The 27492-nt window shown below is 43.6% G+C and overlaps 1 protein-coding gene across 1 annotated transcript in view; it reads right to left on the reverse strand.

Annotated features, from left to right (window-relative positions):
• The window catches only part of LRRC46 (leucine rich repeat containing 46), a 105698-nt gene that overhangs the window by 34915 nt on the left and 43291 nt on the right, over positions 1–27492 (reverse strand). The window contains exons 2-4 of the mRNA XM_078641439.1: positions 13671–13773; positions 12999–13107; positions 12540–12586 (exon numbers count right to left, since the gene is read on the reverse strand). Of these exons, the coding sequence (XP_078497565.1) occupies positions 12540–12586; positions 12999–13107; positions 13671–13773 (259 nt within the window). The remainder of the gene's footprint in view (positions 1–12539; positions 12587–12998; positions 13108–13670; positions 13774–27492) is intronic.

The raw sequence follows: 27492 nt of genomic DNA on the forward strand, positions 1-27492 counted from the left end.
TGTCTTTTGAAACACTCCTAATCTGTACAGCATAAACCTCTTTTTTTAATGTAAGTCGAAAATGTGTTGCTAAATAGGCTTGCGGTTTGGGCTTTGTATATGAATTTATTACCAACCAGGCATGTGGACGTCTAATCAATCTTGTTTTGTCTTCTAAAAAAGACAGTTACCTTGCAGTGTCATTATACACTCTATTAAATGCTGTTCTTTCCATCTTACTGTCCCAAACCTCGTGAAGGTCTAATGCTTTCAGGGCTGCACTCAGGTATTCACCCCATGTATTTGGTGATTTCTGATCTAACTGGGCCTTTATTTCTGCCCAGCATAAGTTGTTCAGAGATCCAGATTCTGAGGATCGAAATTTCCAACACAATTTCGCGAAGATAGATTTTCTTTGGTATTCCTGGTTCTGAAGGCCGAATTCCAAATGTATCTGTGCTGGTGACGCGGCTTTGGAAAGGTTAAAAACTGCTTTGTACACTTTTGTCTGCAGCTCATTTAGAATATAAATTTCCTGACCGTGCCATATTTCTAGGCCATATGCCAGTGTCGGAAGTAATTGTACCGCCATTACTTTCAGAAGATGACTGTGGGAAGGGCAGCGCAGTTTCTTTTGCAACTATTTGTAAGCGAAAATTAATGAATGGGCTTTTATATCTGTTTTCTGATCCGTAAAGGACATGCATCGGCCCAATTTAATGCCCAGGTATTTATATGAACTGATTTCCTCTATTTATTCACCCTTTGCGTGCCATTTATATTTACCAGGCCTGGGACCTGCTAGATGCACCACCTTTGTTTTCTTCTTATTTAATTCCAAACCTAATTGATGGAAGTAATCTATCAGGTTGTTGATAACTCTTTGCAACTGGATTAGGGTTTGTCTCATGACCACTATATCGTCCGCATATTGCAGGAACTGAATTGGCTCATTTGCCAATTTGGGAGGGTGGTCATTTACTTTTGACAGGTGGTTGTTTACATCGGCGAGATATAGATTTAACCCCTTTACTGCGGCGGCTATTCCGCCGCAGCGCTAAGGGGCGGGGCGGCGGCGCGGCGGTCCCGTGCTCGTGACGGAACCGCTCCGTCACGGCACGCGGGTGAGCTGTGCTTGTGACGGAACGGTTACGTCACGGCCCGCCCGCTCAATAGAACACGCCGCGCGGCGGCGGGGCCGTGACGGAACCGTTCCGTCACCAGCACAGCCCACCCGAGGCTCGTGACGGAACGGTTCCGTCACGAGCATGGGAGGGGTTAATAGACTCGGTGATAGGGCGCAGCCTTGTTTTAGCCCATTATTTATATTTATCTTAGAAGATATTCTGCTGCCGTCTCCAAGCTTCACCCTTGCCCATGTTTCACTATATAGGGCTATTATGATGTCAGGTATTTTTTGTGATAATCCTCATGCTTTCAGTTTCATCCAACGTCGATCTCGTGGCACTCTGTCAAAGGCTGATTTTAGGTCGATATAACATGCATATAGTCTGCCTTTTTGGCTTATTTTGCTTATTGCTTTTTCTATTAGGATCGCCAATGCTGCCAAGATCGTGATGGTGCCCATACCATGCCTGAAACCTGTTTGGTATTTCGGGATTATACTCTTTTCCTCCATCCATGCCTGTAGTTGTTGCAAAATACATGATGCGAAAAGTTTTGCCTCAACGTCAATTAAAGCAATCAGCCTGTAATTTCCAGGCTCAGTACGACTTCTGTTTTTTTAAATCGGATGAAATAGGTTCCCTCTCCAGGAATTTGGCATCTTATTTTCGCGATATAGGTGATTAAAAAGTGGCGTGAGGTAATTTGCCGAAAAGTCAGGATCTTGCTTAAAAAGTGCGTTTGGAGACCATTTGGCCCTGCTGCACCTTCAGTTTTCAATTGTTTATCACTACTTATAGTTGTTTAGTTGTTATTAGGGTATTTAAGTCGTGAATATTGAGTTTTAATAGGTCCCCTTCCAATTGTGCTATTTTCTGTTTGGGGGGGGGGGTATTTCAAATTCCATTTTGCTTTGCATCCTCCAATATATTCAAGCATGGTTCTGCCCACATGTGTGTAACATTTTGAGTGTTATTATACAATTTGTCGATATGTTGTGTCCATGCCGAATTGCTTATTCCCGCATTTTGGAACGTTCTTATTCCTTTTGTTAAGTTATTTAATAACCCCCAAAATTCACTACTATTTGGCAATTTACTTGCCCAGAGCAATTTCTCCCAAAGATTTTCAATATGCACCTTCTTTGCCTCCCTGCACTTATCCTTATATTCCTTTCTCATTTCTGTGATCTTACTGTTATTTGTAACTATTCCCATTCTTGCTGCTGCGGCCTTGGTTCTTACCTCCTTTGCAATTTTCCTCTTCAAGTCGCGCAGCTGTATATTGTACCACGGTTCGTTTCTGGCGCCATGGGTCAATTGGCATACTGGAATTACTGAAAATGTATTTAACAAGGTCATTCCTATCCCAATCTTGTTCTAATAAATGGGTACTCATTGTCCTGATGTTTTCTACGTATTTATGCACGTGTCCATTATTTTTTTGATGTTTGTTCCTCACCACTTTAGTCTCCTGTATATCTGGCATTTTAGCTAAGGCTGTTGTATTCCTTTTATGAAGCAGGTTTATGTGTAGTGCGTTTCTGGAGAGAGATGGTCACTCTCCGGATGGGTATTTATACATAAGAAGTCAAATAGGTGCAAGAGTTCCTTACTGGCAATAGTATAATCTATGTGAATTGTTTCTTTCCACTCAAAAATGTGATGCCAGCTGGTTGATCCCCCTTTGTATTTCCGTTCAGGATGGTAAAATCTAGGGTTTCCAGTTCTCGCTTAAATTTGTTTGGCGCTCTCTCTTGTTCAGACTATCCCTTAATAAAGTGCTGTTAAAATCACCTGAAATAATCGTAGTTTTGGTGTGTGGCTTGCAGTGTCTGTATCAGGTTTATCAGATATAATCTTTCATTTTTCTTCTTCTTATCGGGATGGATATATATATATTTAAAATCAGTAACTGCCATGGGTTTGTATGTGAGTGTTGCTTGCATTCCAATTTCATGGCTTGTACCCAATTTTCTCCCGTGTCCAGGTCTTCTGATTTCCAATCCTGTTTTACTGTAACATATATTGACAGAGCCCCCCCCATCCCCCCCCCCACACCCGGGTGCCCATGCTTTGGCATTTTTTCTGCCAGTAATAGAACATGATGTTAGATTCCAAATTTCTTATAATAGGATTATGTCAAAAACTTCCCAAGAAGGATACGGTCTCCTGGTCTTGGCCCATTTCTCTGAAGCCATGGGTGTTCCATGAGCAGATTCTTATTATATCCTCATTATGTAAAATTGATTGGACCTCTATGAACTGTTCCCTTCGAGAATTTTGTTTTCAACAGGGTCGTTGTTGGCTCAAGAATTGGGGGGCCCAAGACCAATCTTGATTTTCTTCGGTCTGTTGTTTAGATTGTTGGAGGCTTGGGCTGAGTTTGTTAGAACTTTTTACCTGCCTTAATTATGCTTTCGGGGTGGTACTTCTCACCCCCCTCAAAAATGATGTTGATCTTTTGTTAATTCCAGTTATTTGATACGCCTCTTTATATAATAACGGGTACGGGTATTTGATACGTTTTGAATATGTTAGCGATCTGCCCCATGCTTCAAAGGCTGCTCTTGTTGAATATATCAATGCTGTTATTTCATTTGAAGACCATGTAGTGCGGGTTGCCTCTGTTTCTGTTCCTTTTTCCCTTTGTTGAAATTCTACGGCCAAGAGGTCTGCTGATGTAATGTTACTTAGTTTTGTGATCTCATTAAAAAGCTTCATTAAGTTTCCCCTATTTAAGATATCCAATCTGCCTTTAGTTGGGTATTCTGACACAAAAATTAGTTTTCGACAAAACTCAGTTGAATCACTTTGTCGGTTTAGTTTTTGATTCGTACTCATTTTTTCCATTAAAATTTCACAGGCCGTGTTTCCGTTTTGGCCCACGTTGTCCTCAAAGGCCCTTTCCTGTGAGGAAGTATTTGATTTTGCTTTTCCTTCACTGATTATTTCACGTTCTGTTTATACTGTTTTTTGGATTATGCTCTGCTGTGCATTTTCCTTTGTGATTTGCATTTCAATTGGTAATTTACAGACCCTGCCCTGTTTGTCCAGGGTTATTTTTATTTGGTTGCTATTACTTTTGTCCATTTGTGTTTGAATTCTCGGCGTTTTTGCTATTGGTGATGATACCCTAATTTGCTGGTTTGTTGTCTGAACTTCTTGTATTCTTATTTGCGAAATTATTTCTACTTGCTCTATATTTTTCGATTCTAGAATTGGAAATAAGACTTGCAAATCCATTGATTTCCTTTTCTCTCCCTCTTGTTTTTTAGTTACGGTTTTGAGATCGAACCTCGTTTTCGTGGTTTCTGTGCTTGCCTTAGCGTGATTTAATGTTTTTATTCCCTCGCTTAGGTTGCTCAGTGTTTTCCTTTTTTGGATAACATAGATTTACTTTGAGGGGATATGTTGGGGCTGTCTGTGAGGTCTTGCATGTTTAACCCTGGGCTGCACGAGTCCGCCTTTGATGTGTTCTTACTGTCATTATTGATGTTGTTTTTTGACTGTTGGATGAATATTGGATAGATTTGTCCTTTTTCCTGGGCAGCTTGTTTGCTGGCATTGTGCCTGGCTTTCCGAGCTTGTTTGCGTTGTCTTTTTGTTTGAACAACTGGTGAGCTGTGTATGGAAATTATTTTGTTGGCGCTTTGCTCGTTACCTGCCCCATTTATTTCCATGACTTCCTTAGATTTATACTACCATTGTGCATGGAGTCGCCCGTCTTCTTTAATTGACCTACTGTGCCTTGTTTGTCGTCCTTTTGTTCTGTTTTGGGCATACAGTCCATACCTCCAGGTGATTGGACGACCCGTACAATTTCTGTCAGTATTTTGGGGCGAGATGCCAGTTTGTCTATTATCTGACCACATCCACAATTTAGATTTAACAATTGATTTTTGGCTTGTACGTCTGTAGTGAATCAGCCACTTTAGTGGTCTGATGCTCTGTGATGACCCTCGATCACCACCATTGTGTACCGACTTTAGTGTGCTATGTTACTTTAGCCTTAATGTTGGATGGTCTTGCATTAGAATAATCTTGCCAAAGAATAGAAGGTATGGGATGTCGAGGTGCAGAGTTGTTGGTGATGGTGCACACATGTGCTCCATAGTGGATACTGAGGGATTAAGGGCATAGTGGTATTTGAGTTAGGTGAATTATAACTTTAGCCTATTGGCTTTGACGTGGTCTAATATCATTCTGCTTTCCAAGTAGTAGAGGCCTATGCTTGAGCAACTCCATATTCTAAACTGCAGCCATCTTCTGAGCCTCTGTAGGTGAGAGGTTATATTTTAGATTACATGTGTTGTCCACCAGTAGTGAACCAGACAGGACCGGTTCTTATCAAGAAGAATGTACTCTCTTCGTGCCGAGTCATAGCAAAACACTTGGCCAGCTGCTTGTTGTGCTCTTGGTACGAAGTGGTACAGGAATCCAATGAGAACTGTAGACGGAGTTAGCTAGAAACTTCGATGGAGAGCTGCTTTCTATATTAGAGAAAGGGGGTCCGAGAGATGCTGGGATGCTGGACTGGTGGTTTGGCGGTTTGGTGATACATCACGGTGCAGACGTGCAGTCGTGTTTGTGCAACAGAGAGTCCTGACCCAACCAGAGAGGGAAAGAGAGACGGACCCTTCTTCAGATGCCAAGACGCCTAAGATTATGGTGAGGTGTTCCAAGTGTACTTATTGTATCTAACTATGTCTTTTATTTTCAGGCTCAATGTATATGTATGTGTTGATGATTGCTACTAATGTTTACTGTGATGTTTAGTTATTTCTTTCTTTTGTTATCATGTAATAAAGAAACCCTAGAGCATATCATTTGTTTGTATTCCTTGTGAGGGAAGGTCGGGACCCTTTTTTACCAAGTACTTACAGAGGGATGGGCGATTCCCCTCTAATGGGTAATTGTTGATAGGGGAGGGAAATCGGCTCCCATCAGGGATGTCTATATTCTAATTATTCTATCCAATACATTGCTAGGAGGAGCATGCGTTGTGTACCCTCTCAGATGGGGAGGTGTTGTGATTTGCAGCGTACCCTCTCGGATGGGGAGGTCTTGTTATTTGCGAGCTCTTCGGCAATGGTCCTATATGTTGTCAGTGTTTATTCCTTTGTTGGGTAAGTATTCTGAAATGTGGTGTCTTTCTGGATCCTGAGAAAGGATGTGGTAAGTAATGGCCTAGTGACTGAAAGAAGCACCAAAACATACAGAGAAGTAGGTCATTACAATTTGGCGTAGTCGGTTGAAGGATATGAACGTTGATTTAAAAGGGGAAAATATTGGGTTTTTTTAGAAATTGAAAGCAGACTCTCAGATATCATTTGATTTACTTGCATGGGGTTAGCCCATATTGGGTTCTGGCTCATGAGTGAGCTAATTGTGTTGGGTTGAATGAGAATTGCTGTGTGTTTAAATGTGTTTTGTATAAAGGGCTTGTGAATAGCTATTTTACGTTAGGCAGAAAGGGCTGGATCCCTTTAAAAGTGTTCAGTAAAAAATGCATTTAAAATGTTCTCAGCTGCAACATGAATGTAACATCTCAGAATATAACCCTGAAAGGTGGGATGACATTTCAGACAGAGATAGTGGAGTTATTTTTAATGTGTTGTTTAACATGCATCCACAATTTGAGCATTTGCAAAAAGAGCTGAAGGAAATGTTAATTGATGCCCAGTGTGAAAATATTCCTTTGAAAACAGAATTAAACGTGCATGATTTAAATTTGAAAAATGTAACAGAGAACGCAGTTGGGCTGCAGGTTACACAGGCTGTTTTAATTAATTCTTCTGAAGAGAGTTTTCAGTCAGAAAGGAATGTGCAAGAAGATAAGCAGACCCGTGTTTTAGAATAAACGATCACCAGTGGCAGAAATAAATCAGACCTAACAGTGCATGATAAACAGTGCTTTAAAAGACAAGTGCAACCATATGATTTTGAAAGTGTACAACAGCAGAGTGTGTATGACTGGTTAATTCAAAGGTTTAAAAATGTATTTTGTGATTTTACCCAAAAGCAATGTGCCCCTTTTAGCAGGAAGAAAGAAGTAAAATGCCAATGACTCTGTGCTTGTGCACACTAAAAGATACTGGACAGAACAGCATGAGAGAAAATGTGATTTGCTTATAGGAGGTCGCACTAGTGGTAAAATGGCCCATATAGACAGAAAAGCAGTTTGGTACGATTTCACAGAAGCAGGGTTGGTGACCCCAACAACTAATGTTTAAAATGATTTTATGTAGCTGGTGCACAAATGCGATAATTATTTGCCCATGACAGTTCACTGTTACAAATTAAACAAATATAGACCTTCTTTGACTGATGCTACCCCAGATATTGTTACAGAAGTACCGTGAGATTTTGTATGTGACTTTTTAATGTTGCCAATGTTTTGTCTTTTAGTTACCAATAGTCCTATAGACAAATGATAGTTTAAAAGTAAAAATATATATATGAAGGTGCATGCATTCAAAGATGGGCTGTTCAATGTGGTTTTAGTTTAGTGTATTCCATTTAAGAACGGAAAATTTCACAGATTTTGGGTTGTGAACGGCTGGGAACTGACATGCTTTGGCCTTGAGGAGATAACATGCATTCCACAGAGACTCCTCTTCACTGGAGCTCTTTGTAAGGGAGGGGGCGACCGCAGGAGCAGTCTCCTCTCTGCTTGTTATTATTGGCAATGGATCAATTTTGGTCCCCGAAGCTCTGTAAGGGAGGGGTCAGTTAGCTAGGTGTGAAAAGAGAGTGCAGTAAACTGCCCCAGCCCTTCTGGTTGTGTAAGAAAAAGTTAGATTTTACCCAAATAAATTTAGAGAGTATAATGCAGGTAGTTTTCTTAAACTATTCCCCAGGTTTAGAAGGGAATTTGCCAATTAATAAGGATTTAGGAGATGAATAAAAATATATTTTTTAAAAATGTGTGTGCTTTTGAATTGGAGTTTTTTGCAAGACAAGTGATACTGGTTTATCGTTTCAGATTGCGGCGCCGGGGTGTGAGTGACGCCCTCCCTGTATGCATGGGCCCCCTACCCTCCCCCCCTGGTGTGTGAGGGTCCCCCCCCACCACTCCCCCAAGCCTGGAGCCAGAATGGACGGTGGTGATGTCCTGGGGCTGACGGCAGACGGGAGCTGATGATCTATGGAGAACCAGATCAGATGGGGTTCTTCCTTGCCGAGGGGATACTGAGGAAGTTGGATGCCAGAGGGCTGTCATCTACACAGATCGACTGCTTCTTTCTCAGTGAAGAAGGGATCAGCAGAGAGGGCTACAATTGGAACTGTCCTCTTCAAGTGAGGCTGACTTTGAAAGCATGAGAGCTGTGTGTCTTTCGCCGCTTGTGTAAAAGGTGAAGATGCAGGGAACTGTGAACTGTTTTTTCAACATGGAGTTTCACCCTGACAAGTGACAGCTGTGTTTTTGTTTTCCTTTTTTTTCACAGAAAAGAACACTTTTTTCAATAGAGACACTCTGCTGCAATTGGAGTAGATATTTTCTGAGCTACAGTTGGCTGCCTTGGCAGTAGAATTTGCAGTTTCATTAGTAGAGGTTCAAATGACAAGCTGAATTATTTTTAGATATTTCACCTGAGTTATTGTTTTAGGTAATGCAGTCTTTGCCTGCTTCATAGTGATCATTTGTGATGAAGTTTAAAAAGAACAACAAGAGAAAACCAGTTCGTTATGATCTGCTTTGAATTCGATGTTTTTGAGTAGTCACTTCAACACGAGAGTTATTGACAGTCTTGAATCTTTCACTCTGAAAATGTAGTTTTTACGGTTTTGCCTTTAAATGGGACATGCAAGGTTTCAATGACAATCAGATCTTCAGTTAGGTTTTATTTAGTTGCTGGTTATTATGCATTGATACTGCTTTTACAGTTCACAGATACAGTGCCCCAATGATAGTTTTGTTTTTCAGTCATAATATTCAGTTGCTAGTTACTTTGCAATAATGCCAATTTTGCAGTTAAAATATGCAGTCATAGCTGTGCCTTTAGTTCAGTGATTTTATTTTTGATATATGTGAATGGTGATGTTCAAGGGTCATGGGGTGCAATGTAGTGAATCAGCCACTTTAGTGGTCTGATGCTCTGTGATGACCCTCGATCACCACCATTGTGTACTGACTTTAGTGTGCTATGTTACTTTAGCCTTAATGTAGGATGGTCTTGCATTAGAATAATCTTGCCAAAGAATAGAAGGTATGGGATGTCGAGGTGCAGAGTTGTTGGTGATGGTGCACACATGTGCTCCATAGTGGATACTGAGGGATTAAGGGCATAGTGGTATTTGAGTTAGGTGAATTATAACTTTAGCCTATTGGCTTTGACGTGGTCTAATATCATTCTGCTTTCCAAGTAGTAGAGGCCTATGCTTGAGCAACTCCATATTCTAAACTGCAGCCATCTTCTGAGCTTCTGTAGGTGAGAGGTTATATTTTAGATTACATGTGTTGTCCACCAGTAGTGAACCAGACAGGACCAGTTCTTATCAAGAAGAATGTACTCTCTTCGTGCCGAGTCATAGCAAAACGCTTGGCCAGCTGCTTGTTGTGCTCTTGGTACGAGGTTGTACAGGAATCCAATGAGAACTGTAGGCGGAGTTAGCTAGAAACTTCGATGGAGAGCTGCATTCTATATTAAAGAAAGGGGGTCCGAGAGATGCTGAGATGCTGGTCTGGTGGTTTGGCGGTCTGGTGATACATCACGGTGCAGACGTGCAGTCGTGTTTGAGCAACAGAGAGTCCTGACCCAACCAGAGAGGGAAAGAGAGACGGACCCTTCTTCAGATGACAAGACGCCTAAGATTATGGTGAGGTGTTCCAGGTGTACTTATTGTTCTAACTATGTCTTTTATTTTCAGGGGATTGTGGAATTTTGGGGAATTACGGGGCTTTGCAAGCCTAAAGCCTCTTCTGGGGAGGCGTAAATTGCGGCCATCGGGTCCTTTAGAAAGTGAAATTTCTGCTTTCCGTTTTTACCCCCGAATTTGAAAAGCGCTGGTTCTGGTGTTGGGGTGGAGACCAGCCTCTCTTTTTTGCAAAGTGGGTTTCTCTTTCTTTTTCTTTGAAGTAGGAGTTGGGTCTTTTGTGAGTGATCTATTCCTCATTTTACTCGGAGGTGCTTGACGAATTGTTCCTGATCTTATGCTCCTTACAACTTGATTAGCCGCTTGCTGGACTTTCTTTATTGACTTGTGGCTTTGTTTTTTGCAAAAACTTTGTGAGGACGCGGTTTCAACAACTCTCTTTTTCCTTTTGCTTGGGTGCTTAAATTGTTCATAAATCTGTGTGTGCAAATTTCTGGTCGTATTTCCTCTTGAATCCACTAACTTTAGTGAGCGGGGTCTTGATGGTTAACCCACACAGCATCACCCCTTCTAACTAATTTCCTCTGCGGACGGCTGCACAGGGCTGTTGTAACTGGACTGATGGACTCTGCTGTTTGACTGTTGTGACAAATAGCTGCTTTTACAGTCACTGTTGCCACTTTTACCGCACTACCTTGGTACAGTTCTTCCCTGGTGTATGCGAGGAGTGCGAGGGAGCAAGGAGGCAGGAGGCATGAAGTGGGGGGCAGGAGGCAGGGGGAACGGGGAGCGTCTCACAATGAATTTGCTCACTCTCTTTACCTGCACGTCGCAGCCCGGTATCCTGACTCCAACTCCTCTTACTGCTCCACTCTGCTCAACCCTGCTCCTTCTGATCCTTCTGATCGCCTCTCCGCTCCCTTTGGCATGTTTGCCTTGGGATTAGACGGGTCCACCTCTGTGGTGATGTGGGGAAAACATAGATACCTCAGCCGTGGGAGCGAAAGAGTGAATAAATGAGCCGCCGCACGATTCGGCTCGGCTCTGTCCCTGCTCTCCAATCACCAGCTCTGCTCCGTTCAAAGAATTGCAGCCGGCAAAGCGAGAGCAGGGAAGCAGGGGAGCAGGGAAGCAGGGGAGCAGGGAAGCAGGGGAGCAGGGAGCGGTGAGCAAGGAGCGGTGAGCAAGGAGCGGTAGCAGTGTGTGGGGAGCAGGCGACCACCTCGGCTGCACCACCACACCAGCTCAACTCTATTCAGCTCCTGGCTCAACCCAGGCTCAAAATCAGGCCCTGGGCCGGACACAGCTTCACACGCATAGCTGCGGACAAACTCTGGCCGAGAGGCACCTCCTCTCCAATCCAATCAGCACACCTTGTTTTGGGAGAACCAAAAACCCTACATCCCTTGCGACCAGAAGGGTCTATTGAGCATAACCATATATTGTTTTTGTAAATTGGCTATCATGACATGAAGTTACAGATGAAAACAGTTGCAAAAATTTTTGTTTTTCCCCCACTGATTCTCATTATTTCAACAGTTAATTTCGCTGGGAAAACCTTGAGGGATCAACACAAATGACCTCTTGCTTAATTCGGAATGTTGCTTACTTTTTAATACGTATGGTTGTTCTGTGATCACCCATGGGTTTCGGTCCTGGTTCTACCATAAACTATTAGTAGGTTAAAACCATAAAAATTTGGAAGAATGGACTACCTCGTAGAAAAATTTAAACACAGTGTTTTTTTAAAACTCTGCTTGTTCTTCAAAGCTGGAATGATGGTGATCCTACCACAGCAAACCTCTTGTCGATTCCACTTTAAGAAACAAAAACATACTTTCTTCAAAACGCATGTTCCCATTTTTTAAAAAGAATACTAAATTTCATTATCTCTTGCCTAATTTTTTCGGATCCCTCTTGGGGAATCCACAAACCTTGGGTATCTTTAGAATCCCCAGGATGTTGGAAAAAAGAATGCAAATTTGGCATGGATACCTTATGTGGAAAAGAATTATGAAGGCGTAAGAGCGAAGTACCCCACATATCAAAAAAAGGGCACAGCTCTGGGTGTGGAAAATCCTCAGCAGCTAAGGGGTTAAACATAGCCATGTAAGGTCTTAGTGACATGCTATCAAGATCTCAAGCAGTCAGTGATCAGGAAAACTCCACCCAGACCCTTGCATGGTCTTTGTTATATCCTAACCATACCGATGGTAGGTCAGACCTATCATATCCACATCTATATAAGGACTCAGTCATCGTATCCCCACATAAAGCCAGTTCAGACACTGAGACTGAACTATTTACCTTCATCTTGTCACTGTTCAAACACCGTTTTGTATAGAGGAGGAAGTTCTCAATAATTTGACACAGAGTTAGCAAGTATCTTTTTTAGAATTCAGCTTTTAGAGTCAAAATGGGCCTCTTAACTGATGGTAACATGAGTGGTCTAATCCCTATACTTCTGTACCATAACAGAGTTTAAGTAGCTTGCATACAGGAGCAGGTCAAGCAAGTGGGAGGTTATTCTCTTCCTCCTTCTGTTAGACTTTATATCTCTTCACAGGAATGTGGAGGTTGAGTGACAGAGAGTATTACAGCCCTAAACACACTTACCGCAGGTTCAAGAGATTATCAAGATTTTCAATATTCTTGATTCTGTTCTGCAGAAAAAGAGAAGTGATAGCATTAGGCATGTTTCTGAGACCATCATGGATGTAGACTGGAAAGAGGATGTGTGCTATGGGTCAGGACACTAAACAATGACTGAGATCAAGGTGAGCGTGGCCAGCAAAGGGGCCTGACAATAGCTGTAAGCTACCGAGGCACATACCATAGGCCTACACAACGAGAAGGGTGAATTATAGAAGGTGTAGGTAGGGAAATAGTAAACTCCATGAATTACAAACACTATTATTAGTCTGGGAGTGAAAAAGGATAGTGGTGCCAGACAGTTGCATATAGCTCAGATTGTGACCCTAGTAACATTTATGTTAAGTAGGAGATTAATCAGATGTTTATTCTATAAGGCACTGAGGGGATGTTGTTTTGCTTTGTAAGATCATCACATTTTACCTGCTGAAGGTAGAGGCTGTTGGTTGCTTCCAAGCCCTCCAAGTTTTCAATAGCAGTGAGCTTCTCCCTGTCAAGCCTGACCGTGTGAAGGGATCGTAGGGCCTCTGACCTACATACAGGAAAATGACACATTACTCACATCACATGCACAATTAAAATACCAGAAACAGTATTACAGGCAGTCTTTACAGAACCCCCCCATACTTTAAATGTGGCCTAGACTACAGGAGAAAGTTCTACGTTCAAATGGCTTCCAATACACAAACACGCTCAATTCAAACTCCTCATATACACATTTAAGGCACTATACATCTCAGGCCCCACCTACCTGACACCTCTGCTCCGTAGGACTCCTACTCACACACATCTCATGCATTAACAGAACCACATCAGGAGGATGAGCGTTCTCTTACATCGCTCCTAAAGTGTGGCACAACTGCCCATGCCACATGAGAGCCTCTTCTTCTCTCCTTGAATTCCTCAAGAAGTTAAAGACCTGCATTTTCAATTGACCAATTTACCGTAGGCAGGGCTAGGCGCACACACACCTGCTTAGTGCGAAGATACCCTCATGGGTGATAGTGTGTTTTGCAAAATATGCGTACCAAGTGGGATTTCCACAAACTCCCTGTAGTTTGCAATAACTGAGTCTCATGACCATGTGATACTCACATGCTTTCCTTGGTCCAGTTCTCCAATGGAGGATCCAGATTACGTCTGGCTATGAGAGTGAAAGATATCATGGGCGCTTCCTCCTGGGGCCTCCTCACAGTATCTAGCAAGAAGCCAAAGTGAAAACAAGAATCTATGAATATAATGGACAAAGCACCACCAACTGCACATTAGAATGCCATGACAATGTCACCAATGAGTTATGTGGTGATACAGCACTTTGATGGGACTTCAAAAGGACAAAGCTTGGGAGTAAGCAGCATACAAAATAAAGTACTGAATGTTCAACTCACGTTTGACCTTGGCAACTGCAGAGCTTTGTGGGACTAGAGGGGGAGACCGATTATTTAAATAGTAGCTCAGTCTTAATATGTGGCTAGGGAGCAACACAACCTGTAACTAAATATTACGCCTTGAATCTTTTTAATGAAAGCCTCCCTGCAGCCTTACTCGTTGGGGTGGAAATGTCCGTTGGTCAGTGGGAGGTGGTGGGGCAGTGGAGCAGGGTCACTGATTTCTGACAGTTTGCGGTCACAAGTTGCATTATGCACTCTGCGTAGCAGGCACTCTGTGACAATTTGTCAAGGGTGATGGTATTTTTCCAGGGCGTCTGTAGGTGATGTAGCAGAAGAGAAAGAAATGAGCCATTAAATCTGGCAGGTAGAACTTCTGAGTATGTGGCAATGTGAAGGCAATATTCACTTGTAATAAATTATTATAATCGAGTAGCTCTGCAATCTTATTTTACAGGCATGTTCTCGCATCAAAACAAGTCTGTATAATGAAATTAATGATGTCCAGCCTTTTACTAGGGCAATTACAAACCTCGAGTTATTGTAAAAAAATCTTTTTGGGAGGAAATGCGTGGCCTCCACCGGTGGAGCCTGAGTCAACAATGCTGTCGAACCTGTCAGTTCGATTTCCATCGAACTACCAGGGCAGTGGTTATTTCTTCCTATTGAGGAAGGAGTGACTGGTCACTGAACTTCCTCGTCACAGACCACCTAGCAAGTTATGGCAGTCACAGACAAGGACCCCGATCAATGGTCGCAAGAGGCAGTGAGAAAACTCACTGAGAGTCAGGGCCATTAGCAATTTTTTTTCCCACAAACTTCTGCTTTGCGGCTTTGTAAAACACAAACAAATTACCAAGCCAGTAAAAAAAAAAACAAACATGGAGCCCACTCAGCATTCAGGTCTCCATTTAACACTTCAGCGGCAATAGTGCATGCACTGAAGAGAGATTCCTGTCTTCCAGAGAGGATCTTGAGAAAGGGTGGTTGGTAGTCTACCAGAAGAGTGGAGATCAGGTCCTACGCCAACCCAGTGAGCTACCAGGCCACTCACAAAAGAATAAATGAGGCTCCAAGCCATGTTTTTAACAATGACCTGTGTAAAGCATTCAGCAACCTCAGAAGCTATCAGTCTGCTGTCCTTGGTTTACAGCAAGCTCTGTAGTTTGGTGCAGAAACTGAAGGGGGATATTGGGTTGCTTAAAATATTAAGATCAGTGGCCTTTTTATATATTGCAGATAGCAATGCAAATTTTTCAGCACACCCCCAACTATTTGAAGAAAATCCCAGTTTTATGTTGTTTGAAAAGCAGGCAATATTTTGTCCCCATTAGTTCATCCAAGTCTCTTATATTATATTTCAAATAGTCCAATATTCAATCCCATTAAAATATTCCTGCCAGTACTTGTTTCGTTCCACAATGTATAATTCTATGAAACTTTCTCAGGGACAGTAGCAGTCGGATTTGAAAAATCATTCCAGCTTATTTATTGAAAGGAGCTTCACATCCTCTTGAACAGAGAGAGTCAGGCTATTAGACAAGCAATCTCATAAGGTGAGCAAGGAATGGTATCATCTCAGGAAAAGAGTATCAGGGTGTGTAGATCAGACACTTCATAATGAAAGCAAGGATTGGTATTCTAATCCGAGCATCTTGGTAATGGCACTATAATGCTGATGCGGGTAGCAAGGAATGGTGTCCTGGTCTGAGCAGCAAGGTATCACGTTAGAGGTAGCATCCAGCTAAAGGAGTAGGATGAACCTGGTAGTTTAGGCAGTTTCCATTGTTCCATGTAGATGTAAGACTTAATGGAAGGTTTATTTTTCAATTTCAGAAATCCCTAGGTTGTAAGGACCCCCCTAATGCGAAACAGTCAAAGACATGAAGGGGGGGGTCAGTCCCCTTCCATTGGGGTATCTCTACCCCCTGAGATTCATTCCATAAAGCAGCCCATGGACAGTCCTTGGTGCAGAACTCAGACACCGGCCCGAGCAAAATCCTAGTGTGGGGCAGGACCAATTGTATTTGTTGTTCTTTCACCTTCCACTTGTAAATAGATTTGCACCCCTAGAACAAGTTGATTGAGTACAACCATCTCAGCCATCCAAACCAGAGCCAAGTTTTCAGAGGGATCGTTGGGGAAACCACCCGAATGGGAGGATCCTGTATAAGATTTCTGTTAGCCCCAGACAGAAACTAATACAGGGATTAAGGAAGGCTGCCGGGGAGAAAAGTGCCCAAAATGAGGGGGCCGAGGGGCCCTCTCATGCTCATACCCATACTACACAAGATATATTACTGAATTCTGTGCAAACATCCATAGCCCAGTTGCAGTCAACCACAGCAATCATACCCACCAAGTCTGATGGGAACGGGAATGGCCTTAAGCCGGCTGTAGTAGCTAGTGATAACTCAAACCAGCCACCAAGAAATCTATCTAAACGTCATGTTTTACCGTGGAATATTGCGGGCCTTACCTCTAAACTAGAAAATCCAGAGTGGGGAGCCCTCATTCATGCAAATGACATCTGCATGTTTCAAGAAACCTGGACAAGGGAGGGCACCCATAGACTAGACTATGCAACCTTTAGCCTGGCAGCCACCAGCAGAGGAAGGGGTAGACCTGCGGGAGGACTCTGTACATGGATTGCCGGGCATCTGGGTTGCAGTGCAAAACAGGTTGAGACATCTTCACTCTGTGTCATTCTGACCTTTTCCACTAAGATCAGAGTGGCCATAATTGATGCCTATTCCCGCCAAGTCAGCTATGGTCAGGAGTCGTCATCTCTTGAACAACTGTCCAGTTTTTTGCACACTATTCCAGATAATACCCCGATGGTTCTCGCTAGAAATTTCAATTGCCAGTATGAATCCCTGAAAGATTTAATGGGAGGTGATCCCAATGAGGAAGACCAGCATAGGGCTATACCAGAATCGAATGCACCAGCCACCCGGGCGAATCGAATGCACCAGCCACCCGGGCTTGGAACCCATTGGTACTCCAAATGAACACCCTGACCCATTCTATTAGGGCTTGTAATGGGCGCACTAAATCTGACTCCCCGGGTAACCATACCTACGTTAGATCAGGTTGTTCGTCCATTTTGGACTATATCCTGTTGGACACTAAATCTTGGCACTGGGTAATTGATTTTAAGGTAATTCTTCGTCATGATAGCGACCATAATGCCTTAATTTTAGAGATGGTATAGTTCTGTCATATGGATATTCATGCAAATCAATACCCAATTAGATCCTGGCCAATTTTCTCCAATTGGAGGAAGAGAGTCAAATGAGGGGCTCTCTGTAATTCGCAGGAAAAGATATCATCCCTTTACGAAACCATCATCCCTTATCTAGAGGTCGCTGATCAATTCAGGTATAATGTTGCCTCTGATATTGCCTGAACAGAAATTGGGAAGAACCATAAAGGTTTAGTGTGTGACTTGGCAATTTTATTTTTCCTCTAGTAAAAAGTAAGAAAAAAGATCCCACGGACCATCCCTGGTATAATGGTAATTGCCGGAGGGCTAAGAAAGCACTAATCTCAGCTATTAAAAAGAAAGATCGCCCCATGATAAAAGACAATCAGATAGCTCATAAAAATATAATTAACATGGCAAAAAAACGGTGGGAGGTAGACAAATGGGAAAGCTTGAGATCTGCCTTATGTTCCAGGGACATGCGGTCCTTATGGAATTTAGTCAACACTGGCTCCACAGAGGGCAAGTCGGCAATAGAACCAAATTTGGGGGCAGAAATCTGGAATATTCATTTTGAAGCCCTCTATACAAGGGAAGAGGAAGAAGCACGACAAGCTACTAATGAGTGCGTTTCCCTGCAGTCCCATAATGTTGCTGTCATTGAAATCTCCCTGATAGAGATAATGGGAGCATTGAGAAGGGTATCCCCCTCAAAGGCGCCAGGTCTACATAAGATCCCGGGTGACCTATTACGCAACAAACCTAATATTTGGGCCCCTTACCTATGGACCCTGTTTAATGCCATCTTACATGGAATGTCAATTCCCCAGTCATGGCTGGGGGCGGAGATTATTCCAATTTACAAAAAGGGCTCACCACTTCTCCCCGCCAACTATCGTCCAATAAGCCTCATAGATGTCACGCAAAAAATATACGCACAAGTGCTATTGGATCGAATGGAAAGTTGGATGGAGGAGCATTCTATACTCAGTCCCTACCAAGTAGGATTTAGAGCCAAGATGTCCACAATAGATACTCAGGCTCCAACTTCTGTACTGGAAGACAGTGCTTTTGGAGGGAGGCAGCCTCTATCTGATCTTTGTGGACCTAAAATCGTCCTTCAACCTGGTCCCTAGGAATAAATTGTGGTCCATTTTATTGGATTTGGGGACTCCCCCTTACCTCTGCTACCAGATGAAACAGCTCCACAAAAACAACTAAGCTCAAGTTAGGTACAGTAAAAACGGTGAGCTTACTGACCCCATTCCAATAGACAGAGTGGTAAGACAAGGATGCGTCCTGGCCCCGACTCTCTTTTGCTTATTTATCAATGGTCAGGTGGAGGCTCTAAATGCTGGGAGAGACATAGACGCCCCTAGGCTGGCAAACAACAGGGTCCCATCCATGATGTTCGCTGATGATACCCTCTATTTATCCAAGTCCCCAATGGGAATACAGAGGGCCTTGGATATTTTCCATCTATTTTGTAAAAACAGGAGTTTAGAAATCAAATCACTAAAAACTAAATTTATGGTTTTCAACGCAGGTAACACCACACAACCAAACCCTCTTTTAGATGGGAAACCATTAGAGAAAGTGACTGTTTTCGACTACTTAGGCCTAACACTCACCGACAAAATGGAGTGGACTGCACAAATCAAGAAGGCTAGCTTACAGCTGGCACAGACAGCTGGAGGGGGATAGCAAAGATGTCTAGGAAGGGCACCACAAAATGGTTGGTCCAGCAATGGAAATTTATAAGGCCCAGGGTAGGTGAGCGGCCTTATATGGGGCAGAAATCTGGGGCCATCGACCATCTGATCCCCTCTCAAAGAACGAGAACTCTTTTATTAGGCAGCTATTAGGTCTCCCTAAAAGCCACCACTGACGCCACTCTGCTTGGACCTTGGGGTTAACCCAATTGTGGAGGAGGCTGCCCTTAGGCCTCTTGTCTATTGGAGACGTATCTGGAGTACTCCAGAACTTTAGTTCTTTAGAGAAGAGCTAAAGGAGGTCGTAAATATACAGAGAGTTGGCAAAATCCCATGGCTGTCCTATATTAAAAACACCTTGGCTGCTATGAGGATGCGAGATCTATGGGTTACTGCTGAAGCAACTTGCGCAATGACTCCCAAGCAGGCTTTGTCAAAGATTTTTAGAGAATTTAAAACTTAACCAGATAAAGGCCAATTCGGACACTGGCACATTGACCCTATCTTTTCTAGAGGCCAAAGATCAATATAAGCTAGAACCTGTTCTTGATGTCATACAGCCCCACCTAGCAAAATAACTGTACCTACAATGTAGGCACGGTGTACTACCACTGTGCGCATTTACCAATAAATGGGGAAATACTCTGACTCAGGGTTGTCCAGTCTTTCCAGACAATCCGGAGACAGATCAACATGTACTATTTGTCTGCCAGGCATACAAGAAGGTTAGATACCGATCAATCAATCAATCAATCAATCAATCAATCATATCATTTATATAGCGCACTACTCACCCGGAGGGTCTCAAGGCGCTGGGGGGGGGGGTCCGCTACTGCTCGATGGTTGCAACAGGTATGCCAGAATCTTGGGACAAAGCATAGGCTCCTAAAATACGATAGTAGTCTGCCCATAGTGTATTCAGGGGTAGAAAAGGGGGTGGTGATGGACGGAGCATCTGAACCAATAAAACACTCACACCCAGTCAAAAGATCTGGATTTGATCCATCACCGTTCTTTAGCCCACTCTGCCACCCCAGTTCAGATATGGCTATATGCAAATCAGTCTGACCCTGTGCCTCATGGGAACAGTCCAGCCCGAACTGCCAAGCCATGCCTTCCCTGGACCGGAAACAAGCTTCCGAGGACCTGTTTCTGGCATTCCAGCCGTCTTCAGCCCGGCTTGCTTGAATCCAGTGGCAAAGTGAGCAAGGGACTCACGTCTGAGCATACCCTGCCACACTTGTGGCGGCCAAAGTGGTACAAAAGGGGGTGATGATGGACGGAGCATCTGAACCAATCAAACACTCACATCCAGTCAAAAGATCTGGGTTTGATCCATCACCGTTCTTTAGCCCACTCTGCCACCCCAGTTCAGACATGGCTATATGCAAATCAGTCTGACCCTGTGCCTCATGGGAACAGTCCAGCCCGAACATTACCACCCCCTTTTGTACCGCTTTTGGCCACCATAAGTGTGGCAGGGTATGCTCAGACGTGAGTCCCTTGCTCACTTTGCCACTGGATTCAAGCAAGCCGGGCTGAAGACGGCTGTAATGCCAGAAACCGGTCCTTGGAAGCTTGTTTCCGGTCCAGGGAAGGCATGGCTTGGCAGTTCGGGCTGGACTGTTCCCATGAGGCACAGGGTCAGACTGATTTGCATATAGCCATGTCTGAACTGGGGTGGCAGAGTGGGCTAAAGAACGGTGATGGATTAAACCCAGATCTTTTGACTGGGTGTGAGTGTTTGATTGGTTCAGATGCTCCGTCCATTACCACCCCCTTTTGTACCGCTTTTGGCCGCCATAAGTGTGGCAGGGTATGCTCAGACGTGAGTCCCTTGCTCACTTTGCCACTGGATTCAAGCAAGCCGGGCTGAAGACCATGGCCGGACTGGGAACGAAAACCGGCCCTGGCAGAGTGCTCGGCCGGCCCCCCTAGCCCCCTTCCACGGGGTTGGGGGTGCTGCCAAGCTCTTTGCGGGGGCCGGTTTTCGTGCCGATTTTGTTACAGGGCCGATTTTGCAGCTATGCTGCAAAAACAGCCCTGTAACAAAAACGGCCCCCAGGGGCCCAAAACCGGCCCCCACCCTTGCGGCGCACCGGGGGATTGCCCGGTGCCTGCTACGGCCAGTCCGGGCCTGCTGAACACGGCTGTAATGCCAGAAACCGGTCCTCGGAAGCTTGTTTCCGGTCCAGGGAAGGCATGGCTTGGCAGTTCGGGCTGGACTGTTCCCATGAGGCACAGGGTCAGACTGATTTGCATATAGCCATGTCTGAACTTGGGTGGCAGAGTGGGCTAAAGAACGGTGATGGATTAAACCCAGATCTTTTGACTGGGTGTGAGTGTTTGATTGGTTCAGATGCTCCGTCCATTACCACCCTCTATTGTACCGCATAGTGTATTCAGTCACTCGTTATTTATTTTCTATGTGGTGTGTACGGTCATCCATATAAAAAACTGGGTCTATCCGATAATTTTAGCTTTTTAACGCAAATAAAACGTATTAATACTTTTTTAACTACGTTTTAAATGTTTTAAAAACATCTATTTCGAACTAGCACCTTTTTTTACACTTATATTCAGAATTCTTTTTTAAATCCTGCAATGCACGCACACTTTATTTTTGCAAGATTTATATGTATAAACTGTGCTGTATTCTTTTCTCTGTGCGTTTATGGCCATTATGGCCGAAATAAAGAATGTTTTAATTGAATTGAGATTTGAATACATAATGATCACCACATGTCTCACCTGTAGGGAATAGTTGGGAGGGGAGAAGGTAATTTGAAAGAAGGGGCACATATTAGGCAAAGTCAGTTCCATAGAATACAAACATTTATTTCATAACATTGGCCAACATGTGTTTTGCAAAATCCTATTGCTTTTTCAGGGTCACACCTTCAGTAGTTAGTCCAGTTTCATGACTTTGTTTCACTACAATTTAAATGAAGAGAGACAAACTATGCCACATCATAATCTATTTATCCCCATTGAATACTTAAATGACAATGCCTTTTATATATGTGTTGGTTTTTAAAATATAATGAAAAGGCATTTTCATTTACGAGGCCAATAGCTCAAACTCTAGCAAATGAGAGACCTATTGCGTTGCAAATGCTTGTTTAGACTTATACTCGTAAATTGAGCTGAAATGCGCAAATGATGCTGTTTGTGTACATCTGCATATCCCAAAAGAATATCTGTTGCCGAAAAGAAACCCTCCTCGAGATTGCTACTATCATGTCATTGTGCTGTCTGTTGTGTGTTGCTGCTCCAATTTTCCAGCGTTATGGAAGTGCTACGTAAATATGTAAGGTTTCCTCCACTGGGGCACCCCTGATGACTCAAAATAAACACTCTTCCAAGATTGCACCTGTATAAAGCACAGCGTTGGCCCCGACACCTATTCCCAGCGCAGCCAAGAGAGATCAAATGTCTGCGTCTCTTGAGGCTAGGTTTATGGCGCCATCTAGTGGACTTTTTCTGAAGTATTATTGTCTCTTACAATGCAAAACAAGTCCTAAAACAAGTCCACGGTGGGAGTGTGTGAGCGCGCGGTGGGAGCATGTGAGGCAGAGAGGAGTCGCCATGCGCGTGCACTTCAACTGTCCGTGCGCGCACATGGTTTGTCTCCCTTAGCGCACCAAACTGACAACAATAGTCTTGCCAAGGCGAATCAGCGCATGCACTGCGTTTGCTAGGCGAGACCTAAAAACACAGTGCTCTACCAAGCCAATGAATAGCGTTTCAGCACAGTCCCTGGAATGACTACTAGGGCTGGGTTGTTGGCGGTCAGTCGTTTCCAGATGTGGCTGCTTGGTTAACCGCTGTCCAGTAAACCTGGACAGAGACCACCCACTGCGGGCGCTGGTGTTCTCTCGATACTGAACGTGGGTGCGTGAACTAATCGGGAGAAAGACTCACGAGGCCTTGTGTTAACTCATGACCCCTCCACCTGCAGCTCGGAGGTCAAGTATCCACATGTGGGATGCATCAGGAAATTACAGGGTAATAACAGTTCTGGTAGTACACGGCAAGAGCACCTAGATAGCGCCTGGAGGAGCCCCCTGTTTTATTTGAGCGCCGCTCTTAGTGTAGATAGTCTTTCAGACTTCAGACAGTGTGTTGAGCGCTCTTTTCTCGGAGGGGATGAGAACATTGCGCGCCTCTGTAGTCTTATCTAGTCAGGCGGGCTGCGAGCGCCGGACAGCACAGAGTTGTCAAGGACTGCCTGCCGTGAGAAGAGATAACATTCCTGTGTCTCGTCTCTTCTAAAGTAAAATGTACTTAACGCAATTCATGCCAACATTTTAGAAGAGGGAAGTGGAATAGTTAAAAAAAAATAATAATAAATCAGGAGACTGTGTTTGCCCCCATTGACTTCTGTGGAAGCAAAGGGAATTTCAGGCAAGAGGCAGCAAAATTAAAGCCATTTTCTGATTTTTAAAATAGGGGGTCTCCCGCCTGGATCGGGTCTATTGGCAAGTATGATAACAAGTTTGTGTTGTACTCAGAGCCATTGCTTGAATATGGCGACCTAGCTATATCTGTCCCTTGCATTGGAGGCATGAGTTATGTGCGCTCAAGCTGTGCCTGTTCTGTATGCGAGGGAACTATGCCCTGCTGCCTGCTGTCCATCTGTTTATATGAGGGAAGCTTGGGCTGCTGATTGAACAGTACCAGTTCCATGTGTACTTGAGTGAAGCGTCTGCTGCATGTTATGTAGTTTGCATGCATGTATGAGGAAAGCTTGTGCTTCTGTTTGAGGTATACCTGTGCTTGCACTGGGTGTGTTCGTGCTCTACTTCTGTATGTGAGGTAAGCTTGCACTCCTGATTCCTGTGCAGTATATATTCCCAGTGTCAGAGAGGTTTGCAATGCCATGACTGTTCTTTGTGTGAGGGAAGCTTCTGTCCATGTGTAGTGGCTAAAGAAGTCTGACCAGTAATGGCACTAACTATGGATGGGAGCCTCCTACGGAAATGATTCTGCTGCTTGCACTAGCAAGACAAGGAAAGTGGCTGGTTCAAGTCAGAAGTGGCGTAACATTGGCCTCGAGCTCCAAGGGGGCCCCCTCATCAAAAGTGGTAGGTGGTGGCCTGGGGGGCTCAGTGTACTTTGCAGGGGGTGCCCCCTCAAGTTTTATGACATAACTGCATGTCAGACCACAAACTTAACGTACTCTTCTGCAATTGAGCGTGCAGAAGTAGAGTTCGGCCATCTGTATCTCAAGATGTACCTGGGTTGTGTTTCCTGATTACATTGCATGTATTTTCAAAGTCATATTCTTGGAGCTTATTGTTAAATGTTCAGGTTTAGACAACATCATTGCTATGGGTTTGTGGTAGATTGTAAAGAAAAGCCTCTACCTACGTTAAATATCCTTCCATGTAGAAATGTCGCTTATTTCAAAAGGACTATCCAATTCTACAACTACATACCAAAAAGTAGAAAATGGTTATTAAAAAAAACATGGTTAAGTACTTTAAAGGAGAAGACAATATGGAATGCCTGAGGTGAATTTGAAATGGTTTTAGAGCTGCTATGTCTTCTACTCATAGCCAAACACGTGCTGAGGTCAGACCACCAATCAGCAATCAAACATACACCTAAGTACAAATGCACTCCTGTGGTTTTGGTGTGAAATACCATATAAAATACTTCACTGGAATCAGATCCATCCAGCAAAATACCTGAAAGCAAACAAAGAGCCTTTGTGATATTACATTGAAGATAATTTACTGAGCCGTGGGTGGCCTATTGAATATAATTTGAGCAAGGTAAGTACAGGTGTTGATTCATAGGCTTTTCTTGTAAAAATGTTTTTGGTCGGTCAGGGCCAGCTAGGGGTGCGAACTGTTAGTAAGGTATCACCATAGGTATTTCCACCTGCCATCATCTGAATAATTCTAAATTTAAATGTAGTTTTCAATAGTGTGTGCATAATAAAGTATTACAAAAGCATTAACCGGACAATGATTTATTGTGTGTTGTTTGTTGCATGCCTGCGGACTAGGGTACTAGCCCTGATCATCTCCCTTGAGTTGGCCTTGGACTGCTTTACTTCGCTACCCAAGAGATTCAAGTGCTACAAAGGGGTACTTAGTTCCCAGTAGATGGAACTGTGTGCAGACTTATTACTTGTGAAGAACTCACATCCTTCGCAAGTAATAACCCACTTTCTTACAAAGCTGATAGAAATGTCCTGCAAATGACTGGCTTGGGTTTGCAATACATTGCATGAGTAGGGCCCCCCCTAATAGCCCTGGACCTAGGCACCTTCCAAGTGACTCTGAGCCACACTAGGCTCATACTGAGAGACTTACAGAGGGCTTACAACTGGCTGGCCCATGCAACTGGATACTACTACATGAATCTAGTCTTGGACAGTCATTTTATGAATTTAAGGCTTGAATTAAACATAATAGATTGTAGTTGGAACAGGTTCAAATCCCATAGATTTCCTTCTGATGCCAAAACCACTTACTCCTGTAACCAGCACCTTCTGGGCCACTGCGGCACAATTCTGTGTTACACAATACCAAATTACCTCAAGCTCCTTACGGTAGCTGAGAAATTTCATGTGCGCGAATAGAGCTGCAGATGAGGGCTGGTGAACAGGTATATGAGGTGAGGCATCAGCAGTGTAGTAACTCTGAGGCCTGCACATCAGGGTTGGTGTGGTTTAAATCTGCATAATGGTGTGAGATCTCTAGTGGCAAAGCTTCTATTCAGGCAGATGGGAATTTATCACAGCAGAATCCTCACACTCGCTGTTGGACTGAGGTGCATTGTTAAACCTGCCTGAGATGCATTGTTAAACCTGCCTGAGGTGCATTGTTAAACCTGCCTGAGGTGCATTGGTAAACCTGCCTGAGATGCATTGTTAAACCTGCCTGAGGTGCATTGGTAAACCTGCCTGAGGTGCATTGGTAAACCTGCCTGAGATGCATTGGTAAACCTGCCTGAGATGCATTGGTAAACCTGCCTGAGATACATTGGTAAACCTGCCTGACATCTCAGTAGTTAAAAAGCAGGAGAAACTCAGATGAAACCCAAGTTGCCCTTATTGATGTAGGTCTGATCTCAGTAGTAGAAAAGCATGCAGACTTCAGAACCAGAATGAGTTACAACTGATGCATTCAAGTTAGCAGTGGAATAGCAGTGACATCTCAGGTTAAATTTAAGACATGCTATTAGCTATGTACTGACTTCAAAAGGTAGAACATCCTAAAGTACTTCACTTCAAGACAGGGGGCATTTACAGATTCCAATGGTTTAAGGGTGACCCTCTGGGCGCAACTTCTCAAGTCGAAGTAACGACATTCAATATAATTGGATCAAAAGTTTTTCAAAATATTGTTTAAAGCACGAAAACTGAATCCAAATGATTATCTTTGAATCCGTTTTAATTCAAACAGATGAACTCATGAGTTCAATGTTGTAAATCACATTTTTAAAATATCCCAATACATCAAATGGTCATGTCCCAATGCATTTCGTGGTTTATTATCGGGTCTATCTCTCTTCTAACATCATTCTTAAAGACGCTTTCCACTATTTCACCACGTATACGTTCCTCTTAATTTAGCAAACTCGCACCATTGTGATCATTTTCACCATTTACTAACTTTCTCATTGACGTATGCAATGTGATACCATATACGACTAAGAATGCTAGTCCTAGGGAGGAGCCAAGATGGCGACCGGGTCGGACGTGTAGTCCCTCGGCTCCGAGGACCGTCTCCTTCCTCGCGACTATCCTGCCGGCGATGACAAGTAAGTCCCTAGTACAGTGCACTGTGTGTGCCCAGAGCCTGTAAGTCAAATGATGCTAGTGGGCCTGAAGCACTGATTGTGCCACTCACACAAAGAGCCTTGCAAACTGTTCTCAGGCCTGCCACTGCAGTGTCTGTGCACAGTTTGGTACTGCCATGTGGACCTGGCAAGTGCATCCACTTGCCAGGCCCTCACCTTCCCTTTTCTTACATGTGAGTCACCACTAAGGTAGGCCTGTGGGTAGCTAGCAGTGTAGGTGAAAGGTAGGACATGTCCTGGTGTGTGTAACATGTCCTGGTATTGAACTTTAGGGAAATTTGTTTTTTACTATTGGGGTAGGTGTCCCATAGGATAGAATGGGAGTTTATTTATAACATCTTATAAATATAACTTTGCATGAAGACAAGATAGGAAGCTAAAGTTTAGTATGCCTGAACTCAGAATAAAAAGATGCATCTTTTAGCAAGGATTATTTTTACGTTCTGTGTTTGAAAATACCACTTTTTAGAAGGTGGGTATTTTCTTGATTAGCCATCCTGTGTGCATCTACTGGTTTGTGAATTGGCTGTCTGCTTTGGAGTGACAGGGGCTGGGGATGTGCATTCAATTAAGACAGCCATTCGGGCATTGAGGTGTGTTCTGCCTTTTCTGGATGAGTGAGGGCTGGGCTGAATAGACATGGCTGCCTTTAGAGATGGGGAGGAGATTTCCTTTCACCTGAATGGGCCTAGGTCTGCCTTACACAATGCTGTCTCCACCTCCTGCTGGGATGCTGCACCAGAGAGGACAGAACTGGTTTTGACTGAGCACAGAGCCTCTCTGACACCAGAGAA

The sequence above is a fragment of the Lissotriton helveticus genome, chromosome 5_1 (assembly GCF_964261635.1).
Source record: "Lissotriton helveticus chromosome 5_1, aLisHel1.1, whole genome shotgun sequence".
Classification (NCBI taxonomy): domain Eukaryota; kingdom Metazoa; phylum Chordata; class Amphibia; order Caudata; family Salamandridae; genus Lissotriton; species Lissotriton helveticus.